This window comes from Lethenteron reissneri, chromosome 34 (assembly GCF_015708825.2).
Source record: "Lethenteron reissneri isolate LAM-NWPU_2019-01 chromosome 34, ASM1570882v1, whole genome shotgun sequence".
Classification (NCBI taxonomy): Eukaryota; Metazoa; Chordata; class Hyperoartia; order Petromyzontiformes; family Petromyzontidae; genus Lethenteron; species Lethenteron reissneri.
Window position 1 is genome coordinate 2,233,699 of NC_083812.1, and position 13,077 is coordinate 2,246,775.

General features: G+C 49.4%; 2 protein-coding genes across 2 annotated transcripts; both read right to left on the reverse strand.

Annotated features, from left to right (window-relative positions):
* Positions 1–613: 613 nt before the first annotated feature.
* LOC133350530 (beta-microseminoprotein-like) lies at positions 614–5,574 on the reverse strand. The gene is made up of 4 exons (XM_061564904.1): positions 5,447–5,574; positions 4,397–4,499; positions 3,591–3,717; positions 614–2,188 (listed from the first exon to the last, which is right to left on the reverse strand). The coding sequence occupies exons 1-4, from the start codon at positions 5,456–5,458 to the stop codon at positions 2,047–2,049; spliced, it is 384 nt and encodes a 127-aa protein (XP_061420888.1). The 5' UTR covers positions 5,459–5,574; the 3' UTR covers positions 614–2,046.
* Positions 5,575–6,843: 1,269 nt separating this feature from the next.
* Positions 6,844–12,684, reverse strand: LOC133350531 (beta-microseminoprotein-like). Its single transcript, XM_061564907.1, has 4 exons — positions 12,547–12,684; positions 11,254–11,356; positions 9,040–9,166; positions 6,844–8,342 (listed from the first exon to the last, which is right to left on the reverse strand). The coding sequence occupies exons 1-4, from the start codon at positions 12,556–12,558 to the stop codon at positions 8,201–8,203; spliced, it is 384 nt and encodes a 127-aa protein (XP_061420891.1). The 5' UTR covers positions 12,559–12,684; the 3' UTR covers positions 6,844–8,200.
* Positions 12,685–13,077: the final 393 nt, after the last annotated feature.

Here is a 13,077-nt window from a genome sequence, read left to right on the forward strand (position 1 = left end):
ATGAAGTTTGATTTCAATGGGGAGGAGTAAATACAGAGAGACGGGGCGTGGTGGGTCCCGAGGACTGTAAAGTGGGAGATCCTGATTTTTTTTTTTTTAAACGCCGCGGTGGAATGATGTTCACTACCTCGCCCGGCACACAAGAGTTTCGTGGGTTCGATCCTCTGCTTATCTTCACTACACTCACGACCACTTGAGATTATGTTTCGAGCGGGGCCATTGCAAAATCAACCAAAGAGGGCACTGGTGAAGTGAGAAGAGAAAAAACGTCGCTGGGTGCCGGCCACGACACTGGGTCCCGCGATGAGCCGCGCGGGAGACGGTGGCAGCTCGCGAGCAGTGCACGTGACGCCGAGCAGGCGTGGATCTCGCGCTCAGACGTGGATGGTCGAATCGCAAGGGGCACGATCGGCGAAATTTACCGGAATCCAAATCCGCCGATTTTTTTTGGGGGGGGCGGGGGGAGGAAACCCGCGCTGGGAAGGGGTTTTCTGCTGTATTCTTGACGGTGGAGACAGAGACTGGCTGCACAACGTTGGATTATGAAGCTACATTCTTTATTATGAGAACTGGAACACGTTTTCAGAAGAATAAACAAAGCCAAACACATCAATGGTGTTGTATGTATTTTACTAATTAGTACGATGTAAGATCACTAAAGCAAACACGATGTAATATAAAGTACTTAAATGCTGAGATGGTGGCTGCTTGGAAGGCCTTCATCCAGCAGTGGATCGATCATGGCTGGAGAACATCCGATTGCATATTAAATCAACTTCAGATATTCTGAACTTCCAGAGTAGAACCCAACATTTCGACCACAGCACCTGGAGCGGTGCCTACTTCTGAAACTCCGGACGTACTGCACATGCAATGTGATTGTGAAGCGTGGCACGTGATAAACACACAAGCGATAGAGTAGCAACAACAACAACAATAAAAACTAGCGGAATAAACCTAAGATAGGATCGAGCATGAACCTCTCCTACTCCTCATCCTCCCTTTCCAACTTCCACTTCATGAATCGTTCCGAATTCAGGACGTTGGGGGCGACATAGAACTTGTAACCGGCTGATCATCTGTGGGACTGCTCCCACCCACACAAGCAGGAGGTGGTTGCCGTACAGACACCTCCATCGAGGAGGGACAAAACCGGAGGAACCCGGAGAACAATCCTCGCGACCAACTCCAGATATATAATAGGGGTCCGGGATCGAACGCACAACCTCCTGTGTGCCAGGCGAGGGAGGCAACATCTCCTCGCCACTCAACCGTCACATCATCGAGATGAAACTCGGTCTCTTTGAATTCCACCTTCTAAAGGGCAGACCTCGATGATATGGATGACTGTTTGTTGGGCAGTACACCCTTGTAATTTTCTGCAAAGCGCGTTCATCACAAGGCTATGAAAATGTAAATGTTTAGTTTTTAGAGCTGAAGTAATGCAAATTTGTTGGGGGAAAATCTAATATTTAAGTCACGAGGAACTCATTGCTGGTTATATTTCAGAACCCAGCTTTAATTACAGGTGGCTGAAACATGAATTCAAATTTAAGGACCTCAATATATTATCGTCAGATCTGGCGCCGTGGTCATTCTAGGACCCGGCGATTGCGGGCGAGGTGGGCGCCAAGGGAGGCACCGCCTAACACTTGGTAGGGTGGCTGTGATGGTGATGGCAGCATGTGATAAGCTGGTGGTATCTGGCGATGGTGCGTGGTGTTGATGGTGTGGTATTGTTGTGTGATGTGCTATGGTTATGGTGACTGGGCAATGGGAGTCGGTTATGGTATGTGTGTTTTGATGGGGGAGACGGGTGGGTGTGTGGTTGTGATGGTGAGTGGTTATTGTGTGTTTGTGGTGTGGTATTGTTGGGTGATGCGCTATGGTCATGGTGAATGGTCAATGGGAGTCGGTTATGGTATGTGTGTGTTGGTGGGGAGGGGGTGAGACGTGTGGGTGCGTGGTTGTGATGGCGCGTGGTTATTGGGTGTTGGTGGTGGTGAGGATTGTGGACGGCTGGCTGGCTGCTGACGGGCCCAGTGTTCACTTCCCCACTGCCGCCTGAGGCCCCGAGAGGGGACACTTCACTTTATGGTTCTTCTTCCTCACCACATTGTAGACGCATTCCTTCGTGTCGAGGATCGGCTCACAGCTCGAAGGGAAGCCCATTAAGGGCCGGAACGCACTGAGGGCAGAAATCCACACAGGAAGTTAGGTGCGGCGTGATCAAGAAATAGGATAACAAAAATCGATTTCTGAATGTTATCTGTGCGGAGATTTTGAGTGTTGCACCCTCGTAGAGGTGGTGGGAAGGGGTCTGGGTGCTCTCGCGGTTTGCTGCTTCACCGGCTGACAGCTGCCCAGGGGGGAGAGTCGCGCATTTCAGGAAAGACACGGCGAGGAGTGAGCACTGCCTAGCGTGGCTCTCTCAAGAGGAGGGGGGGGGGGGGTGTTTGATGATGTCGGGACGTTGCAAAAAGTTTCCCGAGTTACATTTGGGAATTCGCCACTCGTCTCCGTACGCAGGACACGCACGGGGATTGTTTCGGGTTAACTGCCTTATTCACAGTGTTTGTCCGTCACATGGTTCCTCGGCGCACACACACACACACGCCGATGACACTGGGGATGCACTCCGACTCTTCTTCTTCTTCCACGCGTCTGTTCCACTCACGTGGGGGTGTCCGCTGTGCTTGCCAACCTTCTCCACGCTGCCATGCGCCATCTCTCGTTCTGCCCCTCGGGCCACCGATCGCACCACATCGCCCCCTACCCCACACCTCTGCCTCCCTCTTCATATCTGTCCTTCTACTCGCGTCACTTGCACCTTGTTACCGATATCATTGTCCTGTCGTCTCTCAACATGACCGAACCACACCGGCCTTATGTCTCTCTGTCTCTCTCTCGCCCATCTTCTCTGTGATTTCTACCACCTTGAGTCTTCCTCTCACTTATTCATTTAACACGCCTCTGTCCTTCCTTGTTAAACCAAACATCCACCGCACGCCGATGCTATGGTCGCCAATATGCACCCCTGGCGGTGAGGACCCTAGAAACTAAACAAATGTAGATTGCGCACAATTTTTGCCAGTACCTCCAACCAGTGCCGGATGAAGCTAGTGCGGGGCCTGTAGCATATGTTATAAAGGGGCCCTAAATAAATAAAATAAAACACATAAATATTAAAACACACATTTTGTACATGCGTCGTCAAGTAATTGTATGTTTTCATTTGCTATACAGCCAGATAATTCGACACATTGCTAACCTTAAACACCCAGTCGTTCATAAAAAGTTGAAGGCAGTATAGTACTATAGTAATAGAGCAAGTGCAGAATCACTGAACCGGAAATTGATATTTTGAAAGCATTTAGCGCAGGGCCCTTGAAAGTGCGGGGGCCGTAGCATTTGCTACTTTTGCCGCGAGGATAATCCGTCACTGCCTCCAACGTGTTCTGTTCTGACATTGTCTGTTCCTTCCGTAGGCATCACTTTGGCGTCGCTCTTATTTGTTACGTGCTAATGCACACCCCGCAAAATCGCCGATCGAGCAAATGCAGGGCTGCCCCCTTCACCCCCTTACTCACGCGTGGCAGCAGCGTACCTCGTCGCCGGAGCAGTAACAATTCATGCAGTCGCTGGTTCTCCACCTCTCGCCGTCCTCGCGGACTGCGTCAAACTCGTCCAAGCAGCCACTCGACACGCGTACCGGGACTGCCAATATCGGAAGGAAGAGCGTTCCGTACGGTCGCAGAAGCGCATCAGAAAGCGCGCGATGCGGTGACCATTTTTGTTCGACGTTTAGCCAAAAGCCGCTGCGAGGATGACCGGAGTTTGCGTGATGATGGTTTGTTTTCCTTGACGAGATCAGCAAGGTATTGTGGTTCATTTGCGGCAAGAACTTTGTGTGTAATGAGCATGACCTTGAAATGTATTCGTTCGGTAATCAGAAGTCAATGCAGCTTCCCAAAGGCCCATGAACTGCGAGCGACCCGAAATTGGCTGGAGTATGACCGTTAGAGTCGAGAAGGGTCGATACGTTCCTTGAATTGAGAAGTGGTGTGAAGAACGATGATAATACTCCTTGGTTCTTTCTGTGAAGTCACGTAGGTAGAAAAATAATTGATCACGACGTTTCGGTCGCAACACAAAGCAATTGTCAACAGGTGGAACAACCACAGACAGAAAACAAACTGCCGTTTTCAAATCAAGATTGAACGATGATAATAATACTCATAATAATGGGCGTCATCAAATTGATGATAAATTTACTATTTACTGGCAGTGGTGTTAATGGATTCAGTGGCAGTGATGATGACGACGATGAGCCTGGAATGATGACGATGAACTGTCAGTGGTGCTCAGCCCGTCCGTGGCAGTGCCGTGAACTCACCCAGGCCACGCGTGTCGACGTAAGTCTCGGGACGTCGATGGTAGCAACCGCCGCTGGAGAGCGCCACGAGGACGCTCGCGACCAAGGCGTGAAGAGCGACTCGCTGCGTGTGCGGGCACGCGTATGGGTGCGTGCGTGAGCGTATGTGGGGAGCGGTGGCACAGTGGTTAGCGCACCGCGCTGCACAGAATCAGAATAATAAAATAATAAAAATTAAACAAAATAAAATACAATTCTCACGACGTTTCGGCCACAACGCAAGCAGCCGTCCTCAGGTGAAGAACACCTCTGTTTGAAAGACATTCAGACGCTGTATTTCCGACAGACCTGTTCTTCACCTGAGGACGGCTGCTTGCGTTGTGGCCGAAACGTCGTGAAAATTGTATTTTATTATGTTTTATTTTTTATAATTTTATTATTCCCCTTCTACGTGACTTTACCGAAAGAACCAAGAAGATGAATCCCTGCAGTCACGAAATCTTTAAATCAAAATTTAGAATCACAATATATATTTACGCTGGAGGAGTCCTATGAGCTATGAAGCTTTTTTTTCACATGTGCCCAGTAGGGACATCTGTGAAAAAAATAACCCGGCAATCCGATTTCGATTCCCGCTCGCGACCAATAACAGTGGCGAATATCTTCGGCTGTCCTGGGCCTCCCCTAGGTCGACTCAGCTTTAAATGCGGCGTGTAAACATCGCCACTGGGGAGACAGTCGGGCGGATGAGTGCTGGCCACCCACACCCCCTCGTGTGCCGTTCTGGCCTTCGTAGGTGCTCGCTAACAGTAGGGGCAGCTCAGAACGTTACATCTACCAAAGGAGTGCGTGTCTGTGTGTGCTTCCGCGCCCGGCCGCCTTTGTCTCTCTAGTCCTGATGTTTATCTCAGCACACCACGTACTCGAGAATCGTCGGCTGGTTAAACAAAACAATGAACTTGCACTGAGCTCCACAGCGCGCCACGGCTCCCCAGTACATTGTGTATAGTGGAGGCATAACACACGTTGAGTCGGTGGAGGAATGTGACCCACGGACTAATGCACTCTTACCGTCACGGCCATGGCGTCGTGTCGTTTGGCGAGACGCGCGTTCGTCAGAGCCGCGTGCGGAGTGTGGGGGGCATCGCGCGGACGGGCGAGGCACCTCGACCACCACGATAACCACCCCACCACCAACTCCTCCCCCCCACCAGCAAACCCCTCCCCACCTTCACACTCCCCACCACAAACCACAACCTCTCCCCCATCACCAAGCACCACCTCCACGAGCCCCCCTCTCCATCACCACTTCGCCCACCACCACCACCCCGGTCTCCTTTCCAACATCAACACACATGACCAGCGTTGTGAATTATGGTCGCAGCAACTCAAATGACCGAGGCGCGTGGGAGGGACTTGAATGCCGACAAGGAGACGGCAATCATAAGAGGTCGCCGGTTCGATCTCCCTGTGCGGCAGCTGGAACAATGGCATGTTTACAAAAAATAATCCATGCTGTTAACCCGGAAGTTTTAATTACGTTCAGGCTGCCGTCATCTCGCTCGTGGTGGGGTAAAGTGTGAGTGCTTCCCACCGCTTCCGAGATCTCGTCTGGCCAGCGTGGAAGAGTAGACCAAATAACAGTACCTGTAGTATTCTTTGGGTATTTCGGTAAAACCACGTAGATAGAAAAAAAAATAACTATCGTTATTCTTTTTATTATTTATCTTTCTACGTGGCTTTACCAAAAGACTCAAAGAATATGAATTCCTGCAGTCACGATTTAGTACCTATAGTCCTTAAAAAATTTCTTCCGGCAGCAGTGGCATAAGCGAACATGTTCATGTTGCACTTTTATCCCTACCCATGACAACATAGCGCACGGACGACTCACACGCAATGTGTCCGGTGTCATCCGATCTCGGAAAGCCGAGCATGCCTCTTCATTGGTAGTGCGAGAATGTGTGGCCACCAGCCACAGGCAGGTTGTCGTAGACAGGGCGGTCCATGGGGGGGGGGGGGGGGGGTGCGGAGCCTGGGGCAAATCTACCGTACTTATATACGTAACAAAAACAACCTTGAAAACTAATTTCTTTAGAACCGATTTTTGTGTTTAGTTTGTTGTCCTTCCCCCGCGCCAATAATTGGCACCGTTAGCTAAGTACAGTGCGAAAGAAGTTCAACAAAAACAAACAGGCCCAACTGTGTGGGCCACCTAAAACGGGGGAAGTATTGCATCTGACACCGTGACTTCGAAGCGCGGGGCTTCCCCCAAAGCGCGGGGTCCGGGGCAGTCGCCTCGATTCGCCGTAGCCTGGGGGAGGGGGGGGGGTCTGGTCATCGGGCTGCGGGACTGCGTGATGAGAAGCAGAAGGCAGTGCAGCGAGATGCAGGTGATCCCCACTCCCCGTGCGGCGTGCGGTGGCCCTCGAACGGCGGTGAACAGACATTAACGACACACAAACCACTTTGCTGATAAGACTTTTAATAGCCTACGTTAACAAGCATACATGTTGACCGAGTACGTATAAATGAATATCACGTGGTTATACATCTTCAAGGCAGCACAATGGTTAGTGGAACCCAACTATGACAAGGATTAACAAACTCCACTTTTTACCTTTCCCCTTTAACCAGTCTTCTATGTTCAAAATACAAACGAAGCCATTACACACCGCACGTGCCTGATGATTGGTACAACACGTCCCGTGCAAACGAGAGCGATGATTCATCTAACGTGCGCTCTCTCTCTCTCTCACTTGGGACACACAGGATCTCGGTATTAACTCAAATAATCGTTTAGCAATCATCCGGAGAGTGCAGCATGTGATGACTTAATTTGTATTTGAACGGAGACAATTGTTAAACTTGGAATTTACAAACCCAGAGAGAGCATGCGACGGGAGTTTGGGAAGACCCTGAATTTTACTTGGCAAACACGCTTGTCCTAAAATGCATTAAACATAAATTGTGTCTTGACGAGACACTGCTTGCGAGGCCTTCATCCAGCAGTGGATCGAGCATGGCTGTTGCTCATAATGGCTGAAGAACATCCGATTGCATGTCAAATCAACTTCATATATTCTGAACTTCCAGAGTAGAACCCAACATTTCGACCACAGCACCTGGAGCGGTGCCTACTTCTGAAACTCCGGACGTACTGCACATGCAATGTGATTGTGAAGCGTGGCACGTGATAAACACACAAGCGATAGAGTAGCAACAACAACAACAATACCAACTAGTGGAATAAACCTAAGATAGGATCGAGCATGAACCTCTCCTACTCCTCATCCTCCCTTTCTAACTTCCACTTCACGAATCGTTCCGAATTCAGAGCAATGGGCTTCAGGAGGTTGGGGGCGACACAGAAATTGTAACCGGCTGATCATCTGTGGGACTGCTCCCACCCACACAAGCAGGAGGTGGCTGCCGTACAGACACCACCGTGCCAAGCAATTATCGTCAGATCTGGCTGTTTAAGGGCTCCAGCAAACGGAGGACAAAGACGCCGTGGACATTCTAGGACACGGCGATTGCGGGCGAGGTGGGCGCCAAGGGAGGCACCGCCTAACACTTGGTAGGGTGGCTGTGATGGTGATGGCAGCATGTGATAAGCTGGTGGTATCTGGCGATGGTGCGTGGTGTGGTATTGTTGGGTGATGTGCTATGGTTATGGTGAATGGTCAATGGGAGTCGGTTGTGGTATGTGAGTGTTGGTGGGGGGGAGGCGGGTGGGTGTGTGGTTGTGATGGCGCGTGGTTATTGGGTGTTGGTGGTGGTGAGGATTGTGGAGGGCTGGCTGGCTGCTGACGGGCCCAGTGTTCACTTCCCCACTGCCCCCTGAGGCCCCGAGAGGGGACACTTCACTTTATGGTTCTTCTTCCTCACCACATTGTAGACGCATTCCTTCGTGTCGAGGATCGGCTCACAGCTCGAAGGGAAACCACTTACGGGCCGGAACGCACTGAGGGTAGAAATCCACACAGGCGGTTAGGTGCGGCGTGATCAAGAAATGAGATTACAAAATGTTTTCTTAATCTTATCTGTGCGGAGATTTTCAGTGTTACACCCTCGTATGTGTAGTGGGTATTTTCCTGGTATTCCAGTTTCTTTCCTCCCACCTGCCCTAAACTCATTAATAGAATATTGTGAAAAGCATTATGAGTAATTCATGCGATAGATTTCCTCGGACGTGAAATTCACACAATATCCATTATTTTTCATGCACTGAAAATGTCCCCATTGTTAACGTGGTGTATTTCAATTTGCCAGCTCCACAGTATTATGTTGACAGGCGATGAGACTCAGAGTGGAAACTAGTCCAGATTGCATGCCTGGAAAACATTAGTCTGGAAGGACAATAGCCAGATGAATTTAAAAATTAACATTTACAAACGTGGACAAAAGAGTTGGAACAATTTGACAAATGTGTTTGATCACAGAGGCCTAGTGACACACAACACAAGCTACGAAGACAATATCGACGTGAGGATTTCACTGGCTGCAAGAGCATTTTGAAAGCTCTCGACATTACGGTCAGCTTGAGATATTTGCAATACGCTGGCGGCCCAGTGGTGTGGCCTCGAAAGCGCACGGGCAGTTTGGCAACATTGTGTGCGGTGATCCACCAACGCTTGTAGCCACCACGTGCCGAGACTCACATGCTGCAGCAGTTCACACTCCCGCTCGAGCAGGAACATCTCATGCAGTCGCTGGTCCGCCAAACGACACCCTCCTTGCGGGGCTTGTCATGCTCGTCCAAACAGCCGCTGGAAACGAGCACCGGGACTGTGTGTTGCCACGTCGAGGGGCGGGGTATTCACGGGACCACCACCACCAGAAGAACAACAACAATTAGGATTACGTTGCGCCCATAAAGGTGACGGGACCGCTCGGAGGGCCTTTTTTTGATTCGCCTACAAGGGACTGCCTGATGGCAGCTGGCCCTTTGTGGCGCAAGATGACCACAGCTACATCGGATTGCGAGTTTTGGATTCGTCGGCCAGGAGGAGGTGCGATGCTGCTGTTGGTTTTCCGGTTAAGAAATTCAAGGAGTCGTTTTATTTTCGCCTTCAAATTTGAACCATTACACCCGGCAACTCATGACCTATACAAACACAGAAGCCTTCGGCGATTGCCAGAGCGGTGAATTTAAAAAGGTGGTAAAGGTCAAACTCGCAGCCTCCGCAAATTGCTTGCTCACACCACTCGTGGCCGAAGACTCCCACTGGATGTGAGCTCGACAGAGGTCCTGTTACTCTGCAGAGCTCCGTAGACACTCGTTTGCGTGCGAAACCATTTTGTCGGAACCCGCAGATGCTCAATGTAACAGAGACGTAGACGTCGTCATTGTTGCTGTAACCCACGTTATCGAGAAGGCAAATTCTAGAACAAGATGTTCCTTCTAATGGTAGTCATCACCCCCTTGGCATCTATCAATCATCTCGAGGGGTGATCTTTTGGTGGATGCAGGCAACCGGTTTGTTGAGCACCTGGGCGAGATGCAGAGGTCAAATCTAGTTGGCTTCGGTGAAAGGTCCCTTCTGATTGCCGAGTCCTCTAAAGTTCACAGTCAGTGTCATTATGTGCGCTTGATCTCACGTGAGCTCTGTCATCATAATATTGCATTGTTCCTGTCACCGCGCCTCTCATGTGGCACATTTCGAGGCGTCAGAGCAAAAAGAGTGTTTGAGATAATTGCTCAGTAAGGAACAGATGGTCAAGATAAAATGGAAGCTTTAAAAACTATTAAAACTAAACACATTTTTTATTTTACCAGGTAAGGCCCACGGAGCTATATGGCTCTTTTTCAGGAACAACCTGGCCACAAATGATAGCTCAACGAAGTGGCTTATCACGTGGAAATCTAGAGCAGCCAAATACTCTAAACGCAAACTCCAAATATACAGGAGTCAGGGTTAGAATAGAACCCACGACCTCCTGTATACCAGGCGAGGTAGTTAACATCTCCTAGCCACCGTGGCGAGAGTAAACAGTAATGAAAAGCCAACTGCGCTCCAGAATTCTGCCAATGTTTCCACTTCGTTCCGAGTTGTTAATTTGCCATTGGGAATCACTGTCTTTCGTTGGGGCACTAACATACATCCGAGTACGTTGTTCCACAACGTTGATGATCCGGGCACGGTGGGACACGCCTGTGATGCAGAGATGATGGAGGGATGGCAGTGATGATGATGATGATGATGAAGTGGCAATGTTGATTGTGATGATGTGCCATTTCATTGAGGGACTATTGCAATGTGGTGTTTTCTAGATGTGGTCTGGGGCTGCCTTGTTATTTTTGCTGTCTTGCCCAATCTTGATGAATCGGACTTATATTAGTTGCATACTATTTATCATGTTTAGCTTACCATTTTTTATATTTTGCACTCTCGTCGTTTTTGTTTTGTTTGCTGTTGTAAACTTGCTCACCCGACCATACTGGACCCCTGTGAAAAAAAGCTTCATAGCTCATCAGGATTTTCCCCTGCTGATGAGTTAATGAGTTAATGATGACGTCACCCTGCTGCTGCTCTATATAAGATCGGGAGACGCAGCAGAGCCTCACCATTCTGGCGAATTGCCCGATGATGCTGGATGCAATTACCAGCGAAACGTCGTACTCAAATTGTAAATGTTGTGGTTTCACGCTTCAACACACCGGTTGGCTAAAGCAGTGAACTATTTGTCTTTTGTCAACGTGACACTTTTTTACTGATTGGCCGTGTCGGGTGGTGGAGGGTTACGACACATGTATAAATAACGCGATCTAAACCCAAAAACGTTGATTATGAAGCCTAAATAAAGCCTGACGATGATAACCATCTGGTAACGATGCTGGTGTTGTGCGTTAGGGACGAGTCCTGCTAGCTCACCTCCGTCGTGAGTTTCCACGTGAGCAACGGGTTCTCGAACTGTGCAAAAGCCGCTGCACAGCGCCACGAGGCTGCTCACGACCACGGCCACAACAGCCGCTCTCTGGGGGTGCGTGAGCGCGTGTGCATCCACGTGTGTGTGGGTGTGTGTGTGCACATATGTTTGCGTGTGTGTGCACGCGCACGTGTGTATGTATACGTGTGTGTGTGTGTGTACACAGATGTTTGCGTGTGTGTGCACGCGCACGTGTGTATGTATACGTGTGTGTGTGCACAGATGTTTGCGTGTGTGTGCACGCGCACGTGTGTATGTATACGTATGTGTACGAATGAATGCGTGCGTACGTGTGTGTCAGCCCAGTGTGTGCGTGTGTGTTGTGCATGTGAGAGTGTGTGTGTGTTAACGTGCGTGTGTGTGGTTGTGCCAGGGGAGAAGAGCAGATGGTTAAGATCAGTCAGTGTCGCAATAGTTCACCAACTGCGCCAAGAACCAGGCAACATAGGTTTGATTCCCGACACGGCGTACAACACCATGACCTACTGCTAATCGCGCAAGGCTTGGGACTCCTCGAGATCGACTGAACACTGACACTGGAGTGACAAAAGCGGTCAGGCTTTGCGTGGTCCTAGCCAAGACCACTTCACCGCGTGATGGTGATATATTCATCAAATAGGTGCTCGCTAACTGGATTAGCCAAAGCTATGTCAACATGGTAAAACAATGCACGTGCGCAGTAAAACACACTTTGACTGTGAAAACAAAGCCACAGATCGATGCCCCGTATAGCCTTGAAGACTGTTTTGGGGCGAGCGAGCGAGCGCTGTTAGCGAACAGAACACGAGGGCGTGGTGTGGACAAGCCACCTTTGTCTCCCCGGTGCCGATGTTTACATTCGACATCGGGTCACTTATTTACGATCGAATCAAACCACATGGGAGTCATGTTACGACTCGTCACTCGCCGAGTGATGTTCGCATTGGCCCGGAACGGAACTTTTGGGTCACTGGATTTAGGATGGCGCAGTGCGCTCACCGCTGCCCCCGCGTATCAAACCCAGAGCCCCTTCGACAATAACAACACTCAAGCAAGACGTTTGACCTTACAAGACCCGTTAGCGGATAAGACTGCTTATAGTTCGATGTCCTTTATCAGGCTGCAGCTGCGCCTGCCGTGTGTATTGTTCACGCCGTCGATGCGGTTATTTTTTTTTGCTTTTGAACAACGTGACCGCCCGCGCTGCTCCACAACAACAACAACGACAGTGAAAAGACATTCGACAAACAAATCCTTACCATCGCGACCATGGTGTCTTGTCGTCTCGAAGAAGGGAAGGCGAGTAAGTAGTTTGTGAGTGGCGCATTTTAAGAGGTGCGCTTTTATAGGCGTATAAGCGGGCGAGGCGCACACGCAATCAACCATCCAACCCTCCTCCCTCGTCGACATCGCCACCCCCCACGTCCCACACATTCCGCACAGCCAATCCTCCTTTTTTACACGCTTTTTTATTTAACTCACTCCGTCTGTTGTATCCTTAAAAATATATTGTAACTCAATTTTTACCCACTTCCCAATGTGCTATCGACTGCAAGCTTGGTATACGTATGTCATACTGATGGCAAGACTATATTATATCATAAGAAATTTAAAATATATATTTTTAAACATTTTCACCTGAAGACGGAAGCTTGTGTTGCCTCCGAAACGTCGTGATTTTTATTTTTTATTTTTATTAATTTTAATATTTTACCTACGTGACTTTACCGAAAAAACCTAAGAATATGTATCCTCAAATTTTGTAACTCAATTTCAACCGTCTTCCCAAT

What these genes read in the sequence shown, in the direction of transcription:
- LOC133350531 (XM_061564907.1), bottom strand. An exon ending in CGTGGAAACTCACGACGGAG is followed by an intron (nt 9,167 to 11,253) that starts GTGAGCTAGCAG and finishes GGCAACACACAG; the next exon opens with TCCCGGTGCTCGTTTCCAGC. An exon ending in AGTGTGAACTGCTGCAGCAT is followed by an intron (nt 8,343 to 9,039) that starts GTGAGTCTCGGC and finishes TTCTACCCTCAG; the next exon opens with TGCGTTCCGGCCCGTAAGTG.
- LOC133350530 (XM_061564904.1), bottom strand. An exon ending in CGTCGACACGCGTGGCCTGG is followed by an intron (nt 3,718 to 4,396) that starts GTGAGTTCACGG and finishes CGATATTGGCAG; the next exon opens with TCCCGGTACGCGTGTCGAGT. An exon ending in GAGGTACGCTGCTGCCACGC is followed by an intron (nt 2,189 to 3,590) that starts GTGAGTAAGGGG and finishes TTCTGCCCTCAG; the next exon opens with TGCGTTCCGGCCCTTAATGG.